The sequence below is a fragment of the Syngnathoides biaculeatus genome, chromosome 9, assembly GCF_019802595.1.
Source record: "Syngnathoides biaculeatus isolate LvHL_M chromosome 9, ASM1980259v1, whole genome shotgun sequence".
Classification (NCBI taxonomy): domain Eukaryota; kingdom Metazoa; phylum Chordata; class Actinopteri; order Syngnathiformes; family Syngnathidae; genus Syngnathoides; species Syngnathoides biaculeatus.
The window spans coordinates 25,043,253-25,063,344 of record NC_084648.1 but is presented as its reverse complement, the minus strand read 5'-3'; the positions used below and the strand labels follow the sequence as shown (position 1 = coordinate 25,063,344).

The following is a 20,092-nucleotide window of genomic DNA, read 5'->3' as shown; positions in this document are numbered from 1 at the left end:
AGTTACAGTGCATGAACGGGAGTCCGTTCCCAAGGTGAGGTGAAGAAGGGACCTCCCTGACTCCGCCGCGGTATACCGCACAGTCACCGGAGTAGAGATCCTGATGTCGAGGTGCTTTGGTCGAATCGGGCAGCGGGCGATCAAGTGTCCCAGACGCCCGCAGTAAAAACAGCGACCCTCCCGTCGCCGGCGCAGACGCTCCTCCTCTGGCCCGTCGAGACCCTCCACCTGAATGGGTTCAGCCGTTGACGACCGGGCGGCAGCCGGACTGGACCCCTCCCTCTCTCCCTGATGAGGGAGCGGTCCACGATGAAACGGGAAACATTTATTATACACAATGAGCAATATGTTGTATCTTGCACAGAGAGAACAAACATAATCAAGATAAGAGAATTTCTATCAAATAGTTAGAGTATAAAATTTGAACACATTTTATGGTTGTTTTATGGACTAAAATGCAAAAATATTATCATCATCACATCCAATCATTATAATTCTCTTCTACAGGTTAAAGTGCTCATTTTAAAATATTACTCCAAATTTCAATGAAAATTTAAATCTCAATTTCATTGATAGTGATCAAGGGTGTTGGGAATTTTTTCAAGGTTGCCATCTTGGATTGCCCCATGTTCTATCTGAACTGTTGTATAAGTGGGACAGGTATCCACCAGGGAGAGCAAGACAACAGTCAGACTGGATACAAGACGGCTTTGACTCAAGTTTTTTTCATAAAGCGATGGGATAGGTTTCAGAAATTTGTTATCTGAGCCGCTTATCCCGACAAGGATCGCGGAGTCCTGGAGCCTATTCCAGCGATTCAGGCGGGAGTTGGGGTACACCCAGAACTGGTTACCAGCCAATTGCAAAATTTGAGGAATGTAGTAATATTTAAAGGGGAAATCCAGTGTTTTGCATGAACAGTGTATCAATAGGTCATGTAAAACTCTCTCTCCAACTGTGGTCTTTCGTCGGTACACTGGTGTGTACGTCGTGGACATCTACCCCGAGGGACAGCAACTATAGTAGTAATGATATACTTTTATCAGGGGCTAATGGCCTCAGCCCGCTTTGTGAGCCCCGGATGCCCAAGGTAGGTGAAAGGCCTCTGGCACCACCAAAGGCAGGCCACAACCTCCGGCAGCTGGCATGAGCGAGCTTCCAGGCGGTGGAGGTGGTTAGCCCTGGACACTGAAGCTAGGCTAAAGGCATCCGCCACCATCGAAAGTCGGCTAAAAGCCACACCACCACCGAAGCTCAGCTAAAGGCCTCCGCCACCTGAAAGCTCAGCTAAAGGATTTAACATCACATTGTCAAAATAGGGTACATATTACATGACCTGTTTATGCAAAGCACTGGATTTCTCCTTTAACAGAGAAATGATGTTTGATGGTATTGTCATATAGACATTAACAAACTACAAACCTAAAGTAAACTGGACTCACCGGGATAACAAACGAAAGACCTCGAATATGACTTTTGGCTAGACAAATATGTGTGAGGTGCAGATGGGCAGTAAGTGGGGACAGCGTGCCATAGCTTTCAGTTTTTCCGTCATGCTCACATGAAGTCGTCCCCCTGCAAAGTAAAATTAGACGGCTGAAAACATGAATGATTCGATTCCTTTCCAAAACAATGACTTATTTTCTTATTTTTTCGATTGGCTGTTCCTCTTACATCGACTCTAAGTTTGTTTACACTAAAATGGACGCTGTTGGGATAGTTCAAGTCCTTGTAATAGCGAGGGGTGCAATGTTGGAAGCAGTGGTACACAAGAGCAGAGTTGCTTCATGAAAATACTTGCGTCAATGCAGGATTGTAACCGCGAGTCTTGGATGGTGGATTTAGGAGATCCCATTAACAGGTGAGTAGGGCTAGGTGGCTCAATTGAAAAGGCAGAAATTACGATTCAAATTTATCAAACACGGTAACTTGTTGAAACCTCTTTATATTGGACGTTGTATTTAAAACGTGGGTTTCCAGTAAATGCAACGGTCCACCGTGTCCAGTTACAACTTAGTTTTAGTTTCGCTGGGCACCGGCTACTTTTTTGGCAGACTCGTGGAACTTGTTCTTGGATCAAGGTTGCACCCGAGGAGAAGAGTCGTTACTACCGAGTCTCCGCTTTGGAAGGAAGGGATTACTTTTTCGCCAGCTACGCCCGGACAGGAAGAAAAAACACACTTTAGCAGCCACCACATGCATCCTATCGTATTGGCATGAGGAACTATGTCGTGCGTACTTTCTTCTACGGTGAAAAACAGCCGAAACGTTGCCCTTTTGTGCATTTCCCCACATCAACAGAGTTCTTTTTTTACCTAGGCACGAGTAACTCCTTCCACAATATGTTAAAATGCCTTTGCGCTCTTTCGGTGTCTCTATAGGGGTTGATCGCAAAGAGTCTGTTAATATAGTCTTTTTTTTCGTGACCATATCACCGATACATTCATTGTTGCAAAAGACAGTCGACAGAGTACAGTACTGTGATTTTTTTTTTTTGTTTCCCTCGCTGAGTGGCCATGCTAGGGATGGTGCCATTTGTAAAGGAATGCTTCGCTTTCTCTTGGCGTTAGCGCTGCAGTGGATTCATGTAAGCTAACCCCCCACGTATTATTTTTATTGTGATAATAAATGGGAATTATCTCCCCTGGTTAATTTGAAATAGAGAAGACTGCTGTTGTTATTTCGCTGTTCCATCTTTTCATTTCTTGCCAGGGCCAACAGCAACAACATGTTCGTGGCCTCTGCTGTTGTGGTGTGGGAATGGCTGAACGAACACTGTCGATGGCGGCCCTACAGCCCAGCCGTCTCCCATCAAATCGAGGCGGCCATTCGGAGTGGAGATACCCGCGGGGGGAGCGTGGTCCTCGGCCAGGTGGAGAGTCGACTCTCTCCGTACATAATTGATCTTCAATCATTGCACCAGTTCAGACAAGACACGGGTAAGACGGGAAGGTTTTTATAGTTTAATGGCACAAAGCTTTCACATCGTTTGGACGTTACGCTCAGGAGCCTTCTTAAAAGAAATACACACAGACTAAGTAAGACAGCTGTAGCGTGAATTTCGGTTTATTCTCTTAAGTTGGAGCAATCCCCCAACAGCGAATGGTATTAGTGTTTTGGGATGCAAAACGACAGTTGTTAATATACACTGCCCGCCAATGACAGTTGTTTGGGTGGAAACACCCTCATGAATATTCCGTTCAAGTGTAGCAGTGGTTTTGGAAGCACTTCAACCCCAAAAGTAGTAAGTTGTTTGTTTGAGAGTAAATTTTACTGAATCTCTTCGGAAGCGCTGAAAGGACCGCGTTGTGTGTTCTGATAGTTGCTGTCGTAAGCCCCCTACTCTGTTTAAACGAAAGCAGATGTCCATTGTTGCTGTTGTTAGTTGCTCTGCGCAAGTGTGGTTGGCACAGTAATACTCCGGTAACGCCTAAGTCGGGCGCATTGCAAAGTAATCAGAATAGTTACTTTTTCAAACCAGCCATAGTTAATTTTGAGTCATCAATGTCTCTCACCAGGCACTGGTTTGTGGCTGGTAAATTGGGAAAAATTACAGTCCAGCCATTCAGCAGTTTATGCAGACCGCTGATTCCTCAATCAGAAGAAGAAAGTGATTTGTAGGTTATTGTTGATTCTACAATGCATAATGACGATACACTACCATAATAGTGTAAAGAAATGCACAATTTTACTATCACCACACTATTTTAACTTTCCTTTGTAAAAATTTAATTTGATTGTTGTTACTTTTTTTATCTCGGTTTGACAGGTGTGTTAAGTGCACAATCCGATGTAGGTTAATTATTCACACTGAAGTGCACTGTCATAAACTGCTCATGGAGTTTTAAGGACTGATTCACTGAGGCACTTACCCTACTCTCTATTTACAATGAAAATTGAGAAATTTCAAATTCTTCTGTCATCGTCTGTAGTCCGCCCTGTGAGCTGCATTATCGGGTTACATAGCTGACATCACATATTTAAGTTCTTCTCCCCCTTCAATCATCTACAGCTTTGCAAGTTAAACAGTTGCAGGTCTTTGTCACCTTTTCTTGCTCTTCACATTAAAATTATAATGGTGGGAGTAATGTTTTGTCTCTGTGTGTGTGTTTGTATGCCCCAATATCAATCTGGCACTCACTTTAAAGGAGAAAACCAGTGCTTTGCATGAACAGTGTATGCAATAGGTTATGTAATATTTACCCTATTTTGACAATGTGATGCTGAATCCTCTCTCATTTAACAGTGTTTTGAGAAGATTTTTGTGGGCAATTATGAATTTTCAGGGGGCGCTGCCATTTTCGTGAGTCACATGATGTACGTGGGCGTATATGCTCGATTACATGGGACACCATTTATGCCCAGCGCTGATTTCTCGGATTTATCCTCATCTGATGAAGAAATAGCAGTATCGGTTGATCGGGAAGACGGAGGAATACTTTCATGCAGATTTGAACCTGTGGCTATAATTAATGTTGAATATTCGGTTGGTTCTTTGGGCGAAATGACGCTGAGTTTGACTACTTGGAAGCCTACGTGTGGGACATAAGTGCGTAAACAAAGGCCCCCGGAACTCTGGGCTGGCAGCCACGGATGATTCTTCGGACAGGAATGACGCGGAGTCTGACGAGCGTGCCGAGGTCCCAGGTGGCGGAGGCTGTTAGCCCCGGACGCCGAAGCTAGGTTAAAGGCCTCGCCAACACCGAACGGGGGCCACGAGCTCCGGCGGCTTTAGCCTAGCTTCGGCCAATTAGGCTCTTTCTTCATCAGATGAGGATAAATCCGAAAACTCAGCGCTGGGCATAAATGATGTTCCATGTAATCCAGCATTTGGAACGGCACGGTACACGTCACATACGCCCACGATCATGTGACTCGCGAAAATGGCAGCGCCCCTGAAAATTCAGAATTGTCGATTAAAAATCTTCTCAAAAGACTATTCAATGAGAGAGGATTTAACATCATATTGTCAAAATAGGGTACATATTACATGACCTTTTGGATACACTGATAATGCAAGCACTGGATTTCCCTTTTAACATTTACGCCCCCTATGATCACACACTACGCAGCTTTGGAGCGGATATCCTCTATTGCTACTTTTACCTGTAAGGAACATTTATGTTCACCAAATCAGCCGGTGTTGTATTCGTTATACTTGTCTTTTGTAATTTCGTTTTGAGATGCTCCTGGTTGTAGTCCCAGAGGAACCACGAAGCACAACTATGGGCCACAAGAGTTGATCGCAAATACATCTTGGATTACAGCTACACTTATCTAAATAGTTTGTGGATATTAGTGTTAAATTCAGTGACAGAGCCATGTTAAGTACAATGGTGCCTTGGTTCTCGAACACAATCCGTTCAAGAAGGCTGGTTGAAAACCAAAACATTCGAAAACCAAAGCACGTTTTCCCATCACAATGAATGGAAAATTAAATAATGTGTTCCAAGCCTAAAAATTAGTTTTTTGAAAGTGTTTTTTTTTTTTAGCTTTTCCTGATAATAAACTGCATAGTAGAAATACATGTATAGTTTAAATACTTCATATAATGAAATCATTTAAGCAGGGATAAAAGTTCGGCGGATATCCGACTTTTTCAGACCAAAATGACCATTCTCAAGATAAGCGCAAATCCATTGAGAAAATTTCATGGAGGGTGGGGGGGGGGGGGTATCGTGCGCCTGCCTCTCGGTGGTAGGCTCCGAGCTGCAAGTTCAGCTTCGTTCTAGCACAAGCACGACTATCATATGTTCCGTTCTAACTTGCTCGGTAGTGTAAATATTTGCATTTTGCGACATAAACATTAAAACTTGTTTGCGGCAGATTACTCGATTGCACAACAGAGTTATACAGTATAACGATCCAATCGTGTTAGTGGTTAATCGAGTTTCACCATTGCCATGTACATGTGTTCTCGGTTCTCATAAATCGCAGTGTAACTTGTTAGTTAGCCAAGTAATGGCGTGTGGGACTTAGCGCGAACTAAGCGACGGTGTGTTCAAAGTTTTACAATGGCGAAAGTGTTATAAAAAAAGGATGAAGATCGAGCGAGGGCAATTCACAAGGATGCTGGAATCAAAAACTGTTTGAGACGGGCATGGCTTGAAAAAAGTGTAAACGTGCAGATAGGACCGAAAACGGTATCAACATGTCTAACCAAACAGATACAAAAAGTGGACATTCCCGGCAAAATGCTGTGCACTCTGTGTTCCGATAGGAGCAAAAAAAATATCCAGGAGTAAACTCAACCCCCCCCCCCATCGACAGATATTTTCAGTCTTTTTCCAAATTGGTCATTCTCATCCCTGTTTAAGAAATATATATATTTTTTGCTTAAAATGTATGCTTTAGCCGAGTAGAGTATGCTAGGCTGTGAGTGCATCGCCGTATCTGTAGCGACTCGGCCCCCAGCCTTGTCAACCTTTTTTTTTTTTTTTTTATTATTAACAAAAGTGCAGAATAACTTTAAACAAGCAATAATGATGGGGAAGAAAAACTATTTTTTTTTATTTGCACAGAAAATATGTAACCTAAAAAAATAATTACTTGCAACTAGAGGTAGGATTAATGGAACAAAAGAAAAAAAAGCAATGCAAAACAACAGTTTCAAATGTCTTCGGTGGGGGTGACTCATCCCTTTTGCACAAAGAATGAAATTAATGTTTGTTTTTGCCATCTTTTAAGCACTTTTCTGAAGTGGCTCATAAAAACACCATTAAAATTTTGGAATACTCTGCAATATTCAGCTTTATTCGTGTGATGAAGTTCTACAAAATATGGATGTCGTTCCATTTAGCGCAGATAGCTTTAATATCGGCTCTTGAGACATCCTTCCTGCCTTCACCCTCATCAGACGACATCTCTCTTCCTCGCCAACACTATCCCCAGCTAACTGGTGCTCATTCCAAAAAATTAGAAGCAAGTTTTCGACTTCCTCCAAGATCTGTGTCCTCTGCTTGGTCAATACGGTTGCTCCTTTCGAAACATCACTTGCTTTGAGGGCATCCTTGTGTTTCAGAAGGGTGCTGATCTTCATTTTTGCCATGCCATACTTCTTCGATAGCTCAGAAACACGAACTTCAGATTCATCCTCGGCTATCAAATCCTTCTTGAAGTCGACAGTTTTACGCACCACTTTTCTTTTTTCAGCACCAGCAGTTCCACTTGCCTTCTTTGGAGCCATGATCGGGGGTTAATGTTGCTCAATTTGGAGAAAAAAAGTCACTACAGTACTGGGAAAGGTCCGCAAGCAGAGGAATGTGTGAGTCAACTGGTTGCGCTGCGCGCGGTCGCGCACATTACGTCTTTTTCATTTTGTTCGGGAGTTCGTTCGAAGGCACAATAACAAATCATAGTGGGCCAGCTGGTCGGGGTGTTCGAATACCGATTTTCGTTCAAAAACCAAAGCAGAAAAATCTTGAAATTTTCATTCAAAAACCTAGACGTTTAAAAACCGAGGCACCACTGTACTGAACTAAATTCAATTTCAGAAATAAAAAAAAGAAAAGTTTTGTACATTGGTACCTCTACTTACGAACGTCTCTATTAGCGAAAAATTAAGGTTACAAAACACTCCGGAAAAATATTGTCTCTAGTTACGAAGAAAAATCTGGATACGTTAGGCAAAAATAGGCGCCGGATTTGCAGCCCCCAAATTCGATTAAACATAAACATCCTGTATCTTGGTTTGAAAGTGGTGTGATAGAGCTGCTCTCCCTATCGCCGTAGCATCTTCCTGGTATCCCATTGGCTACGAGGGATTTCAGTCTTTACCCATGATCCTTTTCATTTTCCTTCAGCGCTCATCACTGAATCACATGCTAGCGCTTTTACACTTTGTCACACTTTGTCACACAGTATCGCACATTGGTAGAGTCCAACTTTTTTGTGAGTTTTTTTTGTTTGTGTTTTTTTTGGAATTTTATTCATCTTTCTTCACCATGGGCTCCAACAAAATTTAGTGGAGATAAGTGTGCATGCGTACGTTCATACGTATATTTTCTCTCAGCTGTCAAGTTTGCCTCCTCCATCCCCCACGATACCTTTTGCTTTCATTCACCCTCACTCTTCCCAACGCCAAAATAGATGAACTGAATTTTTATTCTTTTTTACATTATATACTTTGAAAAGTTATTTTTTGAAGGGGGGGGGCTTGGAACAGATTAGGTTGTTTACATGTAAAAAGTATATGGAAGTAAATATGTGACACCAGGATTTGAATTAAAAATGCCACTGAAAATTTTATGTTGTGAAATTCACATTGTTATTTCAAAGTCATCACATTTTCAATAGCTGTATTTCAGTTTAACTTTTCAATGTTAACAAATTTGCCATATAAAAAAATTCAACCTTCAAAATTGAAGCGCAATATTTTCAGTCTCCTGAGAGTCAACTGGCTATAATGTGCTGTCTGCAATTCAACTGGCTACAATTCGCCGTTTGAAATTCACCGTCTAAATTCAGTGTTCAATGTTAAGAAGACCTGAAGTAACCCTGCCTTCTTAACACTGAATTTAGATGTTGAATTTCAGACAGCGAATTGTAACCTTCAAAATGCAATTCAACTGGCTACAATTCACAATACATAACTTTTCAAGAAAAATAATGAACCTTTGTTGATTATCTGTTTCTGTATTATTCAGTCATAAAATGTGATCTGATCTTCATCCAAGTCGGAACACAAATTTTGTTAACACATCCCACACTAATAATTTTATGGTTCCGTGTAAATGTCACAGTGTAAGGTGGAATAAGTACATTTGCCTTTGGATTTGTTAACTGATTGAACCTCCCAGCAATAGCATCAGCTAAGCTTTTCTTGTTGTTGGAGATCAGACTTGCACAATAGAATCAATTTTCAAGAGTTCTTCTTTATAAAACTGGTTTGGTTCCACAATGTTCTTGGAAGGTCTGGTGTCATTCGCTGTCTCGAGGTCATGCTACAGCGTCTCAGTTGGATTGAGGCCTCTGACTTGACCACTCCAGAAATTTTATTGTGGCAAAAAAAACCCTCAACAATTACAGTTAACATTGGAACCCTCTTCTCTACCACCATAAGACCTCTCATACATTAAATTTGTTTTTGTTTCAGAAACATCGCCACTCGGCGTCGGTGCTGTCAAACACCCTACTTAAAGGAGGACTTTGTTGAAAATTTATATGTACAATAAACCCTCCAATCTGATGTAATATTATTATTACATATATTCTGGACATTCATTGAAAAAAAAACATTTAAAATAAAATAAAAATAAAATCCACGCAATATCTGGATATGTGCCAGCTTTTACAGCCAGACCTGGAAGAAAAGTCCTTGACCCTGACCCGTGACGTCACTGGGGCTCAGCATTCTCGGCCATTCTTTCTAGCTAGGCCAAGATGCCGATGTGTTGTGCCCCAAACTGTAACAACAATGCGAAAACGCACTCTAATTTGTCATTTTGTAACCTGCTACGGGGTAATTTAAAATATTATTAGTATTAATATAATTCTTAATTAATTAATATAATAATTTGTTTTGTTGGTTTGTAATTATCACAAAAATCGTCCACAAAATGCCAGATAGTGGACGTTCTCTGTTCAGTGAAACCGTATCCACAAGCAGTGGGGTCAGAACAGGAAGCACTGTAGACGTGGCAAACGCTGATTGGCTGTCCAGATTTCCAGCCTGGGTCATTGGAATGTCTAAGCGAGAGAAGAATTTTTATAATAGTTTTCAATTTAGAGGTGTTTCGCGGTGAAATCTATGGATAATTTTGGCATTAAAAGAAACACTGAACCCTCATATACTAACTTTTAATGTGTGGTCCCATTCCTATTTTTTTCAACAAAATCCTTCTTTTAGTATATAAGTGGGAGTTTTCTTTCTCCTTTGCATTTTGTGAATTTGACTTCAGATTTGCTTTCAGACACCATCAAACTTGGTGTTCTTTTCTCTTAAAGTTCCAGGTATTGATTTGTTGATCAGCAACCATCTTATGGGAGCTTGAGTTGGTGCTTATCCTATTCTCACAGTTTCTCCGGAGTGTTCACTCAGTGCAGAGAAGTTCGAGTGTATCTTTCCGGGTGTTTTTCTGTCTTGTCCAGTGACTCGTTCAATGTCGAGAGACATCTCTTCCAAGACTTCTTTGCCGTATGATTCCATTGTGAATTGTCAGATTTATGTTTCATTCTTTTGCCTCTGAGGCTACTGACTTATTTTCAAAAGGGAGTAACTCTTCAGGTCTCACTGATAAGTCTGAAAATTTGTTGAGGGATGATCATATTTTGTCTAGAAAGCAGCTTATTAGTCCACAGAGTGATGATGTTGAGCTGCAGAAGTTGGCAACCAATGGTGTTTCTTTTGAAGAGACGAGTAAGGATCCATTTTGTTTTTACTTCCAGGATGGTGTTTTGATGAGGAAGTATAGGTCGCCGGACATTTCTGCGGAGGATGAATAAACATTACATCATCAAATTGTGGTTCCAATAGTTTTTCGTGATCATGTACTTTGATTGGCACATGAAAGTTCCTTAGGAGGTCATCTGGGGCTAAACAAAACTTGAGAAAATGTTAGCACATTTCTTTGGGCCCAGTTTGAGGCAAGATGTTGCTAAATTTTGTAAGACCTGTCATGCATGCCATGTTGTTGGTAAACCGAATAAAAAAAAAAAATCCTCCTGCTCCTTTGAAACCTATACCAGCTTTCGAGGAACCTTTCAGCCGTGTTATCATTGATTGTGTCTGTCCACTGCCAAAAGCCAGATCCGGTAATCAGTATCTTCTCACTATCGTGTAACATTGGGATGAGTGTGTGCATTTGTTGTTGTTTGCTGTCAGAGAATCAGTTTAGGGTTCAGTCCTTTTGAGCTTGTTTTTGGTCACAGTGTACGCGGGCCACTAAAGCATCTGAAAGAGCAAAGGCTCAGTCGCAATCCTGAGATAAACCTTTTGGACTATGTTTGTACTTTTCGGAACAGGCTTTCGAAGGCTTGCGAGTTGGCCCAACAAAACCTAAAAACTTCCCAAGCCAAGGTGAAACAAAATTATGACAAAAAGTCAAAAGAACAAAGTTTCATTCCTGGTGGAAAAAGTGTTAGTTTTACTTACCATTCATGGCCAACCACTCTGAGCTAGATATCAGGGTCCAGATCTGATTAACAAAAAGGTTAGCAACACAAACTATATAGTACTGACTCCTGGCTGTCTTATACGCAAAATGTTATATCATGTGAACATGATTAAGAAATATTATGACAGAGTAGAAGCATAACAAGTCAGTTGTATTGCTACAACACTCTCCCTAGTTACTGTTTGTCTCGTTGATGATGATGCAAACGTCAATGATGTTGTTAGCAAAGTAAAGTTTAATTTGAGTGACCATGCTTTACCAAAGTTGTGCAATTCTGATGTTTTAGCTCACCTTGATCAGAAATTGACACATTTGTCAGATGAACAGAAAGCTGAAATGTCACTTTTTGATTTTTTTTTTTTTTTTAGTTTTCTCACCCATTTGCTAATGTGCCAGGCCATATGTGCCTGGTTAGTCATGATAGAGATGTGGGTGATACTGTGCCTGTGAAATAACACCCATATTGAATGAATCCTGCAAAGAGTGAGATTCTGTGGAAGGAGGTGCAGTACATGCTGGACAATGACATTATTGAACCCAGGGACAATTCGCGGAGCTCACCTTGTGTACTTGTGCCAAAGAGTGGTGGTGGTGGTTGGGGCTGCTCTGCTAACATGAAAACTGTCAATGCACTGTCATGAACTGACTCCTATCCTCTCCCGAGAATCAATGATTGCATTGATCACATCGGTTAAGCTACGTATGTGAGTATGTTTGACCTTCTGAAGGGCTTTTGGCAGGTGCCTCTCATGGTCCGTGCTAAAAAGATTGCGGCATTTGCTACAGCTGACAGACTGTATCGACACAAAGTGATGCCGTTCGGCCTGAAGAATGCCCCAGCGTTCCAAAGGCTCGTCAGCAACGTAACTTCGGGTCTGGAAGATGTCAAAGCCTACGTGAATGATGTCATCATTTATCCCATGGAATGGGACGTTCACCTGAAGAGGATTTGGGAATATTATTCAAGAGGCTGTCGTGAGGGAAACTGTCAATCTTGCAAAGTATGAGTTTGGAAAGGCCCACGTTGAATTTTTAGGGCATGTTGTAGGGCACGACCTGGTACAACTGGTTAGTGCTAAGGTTCAGGCTATTGGATGTTTCCCAGTTCTGCAGTGTCAGAGAGAAGTCATGAGATTCCTGGGCATGGCAGGGTATTACACAGGGTTTGCACGCGGCCCTAAAAGTCCCTAAAAAAAAAACCCAATTTTCTAAGGTGCATTTAGGGGCTACTAAAAGTTCTTAAAATCCGCGAAAACCGGTCAAGCCCCTGAAAAGGCCTTAAATTTAAAAAATATCAAAGGGAGGACCTCTACCGGCAAAATTCTCCCTAAAAAATAAATTAATCTTTTATGTAAAAAAAACAGCGATCCGTCTGGCATCCAAATCAGCCGGAAATTGTCAATGGAAGTCACCTTGTTGACAACGAGTCGCCATCTTGTCGATATTCCATTGTTTGTTTCCATGAGTAGGCATTTCACTTCGTCTTCGTTACGACGTAGCGTAGTTCTTTCATCGATCCAACGTGTATCACGGGGAAGTGCATTTTTCAAGAAGCTTGGGTTGTAAGTAAGGAGTTTGTGAGCTGGGTTCATCGAGATCGAAAAGATCAGCATATGTTTTACTGCCATCTGTGCAAGCAGAGTTACCAGCTTGAAAAGATGGGCGTCAAAGCGCTGGAGTCGCACCGGAAAAACAGGAGACACTCTGATTTGGCGAAGACTCTCTCATCTTCTGTTGGTATGAATCTTGTTTCTAAAATATGAAGATAGTGAAGCATCAACTTTAGGCAGTGGTACTAGCAGTGCATGAGCACTAGGGATCGCAAAAAAACGATTAACCGGTTTTAAAACCGGTACCATAGTGGTGTTTACATAATTCACCCGCGGGACCTCAAGTTGGGGTGCGGGGTTCCGCACGGACTGTTTTTGTTTTTGCTCTTTCGGTGTGAAGAGTTCACAGAGTTCCCCCCGTTATGCGAGTAGTGTTTTGATGTCTGCCAATAAAACAAGTTTTGTTCCTGTGTCCGACACTCCGCCTCCGACTCCTTTTGTCCGGCGCTACACCATCGATCGTTAATTTACTCCGCGGTAATGGGGTAGTTTGTATACAATATTGAAAATCAAGCTTGTTGAATGTGGCTTTCAACAACGCACTCGTGTAAGTTAAATTTTCATTTTTTTTGTAAAAATGTTTAAATGTTGACATTCTTCTTTCAGACTTTCAGAAAGGGCATGAAAGTATACCGAGCATTTCCTCGATGCCATGTTTGATGTTTCTTTGATTTAACTGAATGTTCTTTTGAGTCCAACTTTACTCTAACAGCGAAACTTGAAAAAAGTGGAAATTAAAAAAATAGCGCAATGTGGAGTACTGGAACCAGAAGAAATGATTGGAAATTTTAACCGATTTCTAAAGTCCGGTTATTTGTAACCGGTTGTGATCCCTAATGCGCACCTACGGTTGTCCAGCCAGAAGTCAGGCTTTATGAACGTAGTTCAATACACGAAGACGGACTCGTTAAAGGCAGAGATCATGTGGACTTTAAAAGTGATCTGCAGCCATTACAGTTACAAATCTTGTGAAAATAATTCGAAAGTGTTTGCAGTCATGTTCCCAGACAGTGACATTGCTAAAAACTACCACTGTGAGGAAGGGAAGACTTCGTACCTGGCTACATTTGGCATCGCTGCCCACTTTTTATCTCTACTGCCTCAAAGCCAAAAAAGCCAGAATAGAGACTGACATATCAACGCTTATTGAGAAGGCTGACAGGCTGTGTGAGGAGGCAGAAGAAAAGAGGAATCTGAGGTTTATCACCGAGGCCAATGCACTCAGAGGCAGAGCAAAGGACAAGACAGCCACTTTGGCACCTCTGCAGCAACAAATAGAGGAGGCACTGGGTAGGCTCAAGGAGCTAGAGTAGGGTTGCTGAAACCGACATCAGTAGAAGACATTTGTGTATATAGTTGCAATTGTAGTTAGAATCTGTTTTTCTGTATACTGTTATGTGAAGACGTTGACAATGGTCATATCAATGAGAACTACCACAAGGGGTGACAGGTGATCACTGTCACAGGTACTGAGATACTGGAACATTTGATGAACCAAGAACGGTTGATGGCACCATTGGGTGAGTCTTTTTTCCTGACTCTTGATTTCCCACGATGGCCCAACATTTTTTTCGTGTCGGCCCGAAATTTTTTCCGTGTCAGCCCTGACTTTTTCGTCTCCGCCCCTAAGAATCCCCCTAAAAAGCCCTTAAAATTTTTTGGTCAGACTGAGTATGAACCCAGTTACAGGAAATTTTTCCAACATTTCTCTGACGTTGTATCTCCACTTATTAATCTTTTGGGGAAAAGGGTTAGATTTCGGTTGGATGGCAGTTGTCAAGCTGTATTTGAAAGGGTTAAAGCCATACTCATGAATTCTCTAGTGTTACAGGCACCAAACTATGAAAGTATTTAAAAGCAAATTGATGCAAGTGATGTAGGTGCAGGTGGTGTCATGATGCAAGAGGATGATTGCAGTCTTGATCATCCAGTATGTTACTTTTCTAAAATGTTTGCTAAACACCAAAGAAATTCTTTTAAGTCTTTTATTGGCTTCGCAGCATTTTGAAGTGTACTTAGGGACTACAACATTTCCTATTGAGGCCTTTCCTGATCACAATCCCATGACTTTTCATCACAAAATGAAGACAAATATTAAGAGACTCATGAGGTGGAGTTTGAGTTTGCAAGGATTCAATCTTGTGATCAAGCACATTAAAGGTCAAGACAATGTTTTATGCTGATGCACTTTCCAGAGTGTTAAGTTGTTTGATGCTTCAGCTCTACAATGTATTTTTCTGTGTTTTTATTTCTGTATTTTCTGTTTCAACATGTTTTGAAGTATTGCTTAGTTATATTACAACAGAAAGTTTCTTTCTATCTTTCTTTTCCTGAGTGTGATATGTCTATATATTTTGAATTTGGTTATTCTTTCTTTATTCTTTATTCTCATTATTTTTCTTTCTTATGTACTTTGTTACTTACAATGAAGAAAATAGGTATTTGAACACCCTACTATATTGCAAGTTCTCCCACATAGAAATCATGGAGGGGTCTGGAGTTTTCATTGTAGGCGCATGTCCACTGTGAGAGAGATAATCTGAAAAGAAAAATCCAGAAATCGCATTGTATGATTTTTTTTTTTTTTTTTTTAACAATTTTCTTGTGTGATACAGCTGCAAATAAGTATTTGAACACCTGAGAAAACCAATGTTAATATTTAGTACAGTAGCCTTTGTTTGCAATGACATAAGTCAAATGGTTTCTGTAGTTGTTCACCAGGTTTGCACACACTGCAGGAGAGATTTTGGCCCACTCCTCCACAAAGATCTTTAGATCAGACAGGTCTCTGGGTTGTCGCTCTGAAACACGGAGTTTCAGCTCCCTCCAAAGACTTTCACTGGCAAACTTAAGACGGGCCTTGACATGTGCTGGTTTAAGCAGGGGGACCTTCCATGACATGAATGATTTCAAACCGTGATGTCTTAGTGTATTCCCAACAGTCACCTTAGAAACGGTGGTCTCAGCTCTTTTCAGATCATTGACCAAGTCCTGTCGTGTAGTCTTGGGTTGATTCCTCACCTTTCTAAGGATCATTGAGACCACACAAGGTGATATCTTGCATGGTTACATGGTTCCACTCTGAAGGAGATTGACCGTAATGTTTTGCAGAAAAACACCCCAAAGCATGATGCTATCACCCCCATGCTTCACAGTAGGGATGGTATTCTTGAGATGGAACTCATCATTCGTCTTCCTCCAAACACGGTTAGTGGAATTATGACCAAAATGTTTCATTTTGGTCGCATTTGACCACAAAACCTTCTCCCATGTCTCCTCTGTATCATTCAAATGGTCATTGGCGAACTTAAGACAGGCCTTGACATGTGCTGGTTTAAACAGGGAACCTTCTGGGCAATGCATGATTTCAAACCATGAAGTCTTAGTGTATTACCAACAGTCACCTTGGAAACGGTGGTCCCAGCTCTTTTCAGGTCATTGACAAAGTCCTGTCGTGCAGTACTGGGCTGATTCCTCACCTTTGTAACGATCATTGAGACCCCACGAGGTGATATCTTGCATGGGGCTCCATTCCAATTTAGATTGACCATCATGTTTAGCTTCTTCCATTTTCTATTGATTGCTCCAACAGTCGACCTTTTTTCACCAAGCTGCTTGGCAATTTCTCCGTAGCCCTTTCCAGCCGTGTGGAGGTGTACAATTTTTTTTCTCTGGTGTCTTTGGACAGCTCTTTGGTCTTGGCAATGTTACAAGTTCGAGTCTTGCTGATTGTATGGGGTGGACAGGTGTCTTGATGCAGCTAACGACCTCACACAGGTGCATCTGATTCAGGATAATACATTGAGTGGAGGTGGACTTTTAAAGGTGGACTAAGGTCTTTGAGGGTCAGAATTCTAGCTGATAGACAGGTGTTCAAATACCTTTTTGCAGCTGTATCACACAAATGAATCGTTCATACATGGTGATTTCTGGATTTTCCTTTTTAGATTGTCTCTCTCACAGCGGACATGCACTTCAGTGAAAATTTCAGACCCCTCCATGATTTCTAAGTGGGAGTACGAGCAATAATAGCAGAGTGTTTAAAAGTGGTTATTTCACAACGAGGATAGCTGTTGACGGGTGCTTCTTACGACCACTGCTGCCGTCGGACAAATATACAAGTACACAGACGCCACACTGGCTTGTGCTTTTCATCTTTTGGATATTTCCGGAAAATTTGCCCACTTGGACATACGCTGGAAATAACAGTTGCCTGTTTGGAACAGCCCTGTCGTTCCCTACCTCTCCATTTTTTTCCCACATCTGCCACTTTTCCTAGTTATTCTCTCTGCCCTACCATTTTAAGTCTTAAGTCTTTCAGATCTCTGGGTAGGTATTCCGGGCCAACTGTTCCTTGCATAATTGTTTTAATTCAATAAAAATAGAAGGCTTTCAAGAATGAATGGCCTTTTTAAGGTCATGCCAATAAATTTCAATCAAATTCAAGTTTGGACTTTGACCAGGGCACGTCAAAACCATATATAGTTTTATTAGAAGCCATTCATTCTGAAGTTCACTTGCTAGTGTGTTTTGGATTGTTTCCATTGTGCAGAAGTGAAGCTTGAGATCACAAACTGATCATTAAACTTTCTGTGGAAGAATAGAATTCATGGTTCAATCAACTAGAGCAAGATTTCTAGGGCATGAAGCACCCCAAGGCCATCACACTCGCGGTACTATGTTTAACTCTTGGTTTTTCTAAAATGCTGTGCAAAATTTACACCAGATCTAACCTTCTAAAAAGCTCAACTTTCATTTTGTCAGTCCATATAATATTCTCCCATAAGTTTTGGGAACCATTTAGAATTTTTTTATTTTTTTTACAAAAGTCAAGCCAAGGCGTTATTTTTGGTGTGTTTTTGCCCTGGAGCTCTGTCATCAATGCCATTTTTGCCCCGTTTCTTCCACCTTTTGTTTTTTGTTTTTTCTTTAAGTTGTCCTGAGTTCCTTTGTGGCATCCTTGCTGTTCTTCTGCTGTAAATATTTGTTAGGTTGATCACTCCTGGGAAGGTTCACCACTCTTCCAGGTTTTCTCTACGCGAGGATAAATGGGACTCCCAATGGTTCACTGGAATAATAGCTTTTGGAATCTCCTTGTCACCCTTTCCAGATTTATAGTTAATTGCTTTATTTCTTGACTATTCTTGAATTTTTTTCATTTTGTTGCAGATTTGTTTAGATATTTTGTCCGACTAGATTTTAGTCAGACAGGCTGTGTTTAAGTGATTTCTTTATTCAATATGCCAGTGAAAATTAACCAAAAGTTGCAATTTAATAGCCACAACTAGTACATGATTCGACAAAGAGGGTACTTACTTTTTCCACACAGGGCCAGGTCACGTTGAATTTTTTTCTTTCATTAATGAAATCAACATTTAAAAACAGCATTTAAAATTCTGTTGGGTTTAATTTTGTCTTACATTTGTTTGATCCTAAGCATTCAAGTAGGAAAACTGCACAAATATAAGAAATTTGAGTATGTGTTTTAGAAGACCATTTTAAAATTGTGATATGAAACTTTTGCATTCTGTTAAGGTTTATGTAAAGAAAGAAAAAAGATTTGTGTACCCCCATATTATATTTAAATAATTAGGTTAGGGTACACCCTAGTGTTTAATAGTCAAACTGCAGGTTTGCAGAGGTACAGGTATTTCTCACCTCCCACTTGACCATTTGCCCCTGATCCGTCTTGCACGATGTGCTGTAAACTAGACAGGTCATTTCCGTGGTTCACAAAGAAGACAAGTGCAAGAAAATTAAAAATTGGTAATACTCAACAAGAAGCTTCAGAAGGGGAGATAAATGCACATTGTCTCTATTAATATTCACATTATAGTTTGTGTACGCAACTATGGGATTAGGGGACTTAATTTACATAAAACAGCATTATAACAAATGGACAACGGCATTAAACATGCAGAGAACTCCTCTAATCGCAAAGAGCCATGACAATGACAATCTCCTTAGTACATGCCCTGTTGAGACCTTTTTTTCACTGTGGTCAAAAAAAAAAAATCTGGCCACACTTGCATGAGAACCTGTTTTAATGCTCAATTTAACACCATCTGAATATAAAACTGGTTGAAAGTTGGCTTTACACAATCAGGATTGTTGTTGGCATTCAGTGAGTTTAAAAAACTGAGTGATCACCAATCCAATCATAACATTGAGTAGTCTATTTCAATGACTTCTTCATTTACTGTACATACTTTTGTACTTTGTTTTTGCAAAATCTCTTTCTGAAACCATAAGTAAGGAAGCAAACTTTTCTTTATGGGTTTTTATTTTAAAAAAATAAAGAAAAGAGAGTTTTTGCAAAGAGGGAAAAAGGTACAAGTCTTACAAGTTGTCACCCCTGACTGAAGGTCAGACTAAATGTCCCTTTGTTTTATTAGTGAGAGAGAGAGAGAGACAAAACAAAACAATTATCTATGTTTAGCTGGACCAAGTTTTATACACACGAAGCCAGTAATACATAACGTATCTATCTTGGGACAAGTGAACAGCATGACCTGGAGAAATATAATAACAAAGCTTGTGAAATTTAGAGGTAGAACTAAGAGAACTAATATTTGATATACAACAACTTAATTGCTCAACGTATTATTTGCAGTCAATAATGTAACAATCTAGTTATGCAAGTAAAGCATAGTGACAGAACAAATGAATGCTCTTCTTTCACATGGCAAGAAGTACATACAGGAATTATTGTAACCACTTTTTGTGACATTTTTGTTTGTTGGTGTGCCGTGATGTTTTTTCTGTTGTAAAATAACTGATTTGTCTCCATAAAGGTTGGAAAGCAATGCTTTAGTCAGGTCATTTATTCGAATCTCTAAGGTAAACCACAGAAATTATGGGTGCTAACTTACTGTAAATAAATGACTTTATTGTAATTAAATTACTTCACCAATGCCGAAACTTTCGAGGGGGGGTGGCCAACCAGCGGCTCTTTGCCTCTTTTCATGTGGCTCTTGTGAATATAGAAAAGCAGATGTTTTGTTTTTTTTTTTAAATAATGAAGCATCCACTAACACTTGCATTGTGTCAACTGGCTTGGAACATAGCAAGGTCCACTAACCCATATAATTAAGAGGAACTTGTTGAAAATGCACAGGTTGTAGCGCTACAGTCACATATAACATCCATATTAAAGGTCAACTGACATCCCTATATACATTGTAAAATAGATATTGATGTGAAAAATACATATACTATTCACTTCAATGTCTATATGAAAATATAAATATGCTCATATTTAAAGGTCAACTGACATCCCTATATACATTGTAAAATAGATATTGATATGAAAAATACATGTACTATTCACTTCAATGTCTATACGAAAATATAAAATATATGAGCGGA

At 40.3% G+C, this 20,092-nt stretch overlaps 1 protein-coding gene across 8 annotated transcripts in view; it reads left to right on the top strand.

Moving 5' to 3' along the window:
• Positions 1-1,653: 1,653 nt before the first annotated feature.
• Positions 1,654-20,092, top strand: part of LOC133506017 (E3 ubiquitin-protein ligase DTX1-like) — a 59,046-nt gene continuing 40,607 nt past the window's right edge. For 3 of the 8 annotated variants that reach the window (XR_009796383.1, XR_009796384.1, XM_061829700.1), the window contains exons 1-2: positions 1,654-1,861; positions 2,713-2,939. Coding sequence is in view for 6 of the 8 variants with exons in the window: in XM_061829700.1 (XP_061685684.1) it covers positions 1,788-1,861; positions 2,713-2,939 (301 nt within the window). In the remaining 2 variants the exon portion in view is untranslated. Of the gene's footprint in view, positions 1,862-1,881; positions 2,588-2,712; positions 2,940-20,092 lie in introns of those variants that run through there. The other 5 variants (XM_061829704.1, XM_061829702.1, XM_061829706.1 and 2 more) reach the window with 5 other exon arrangements.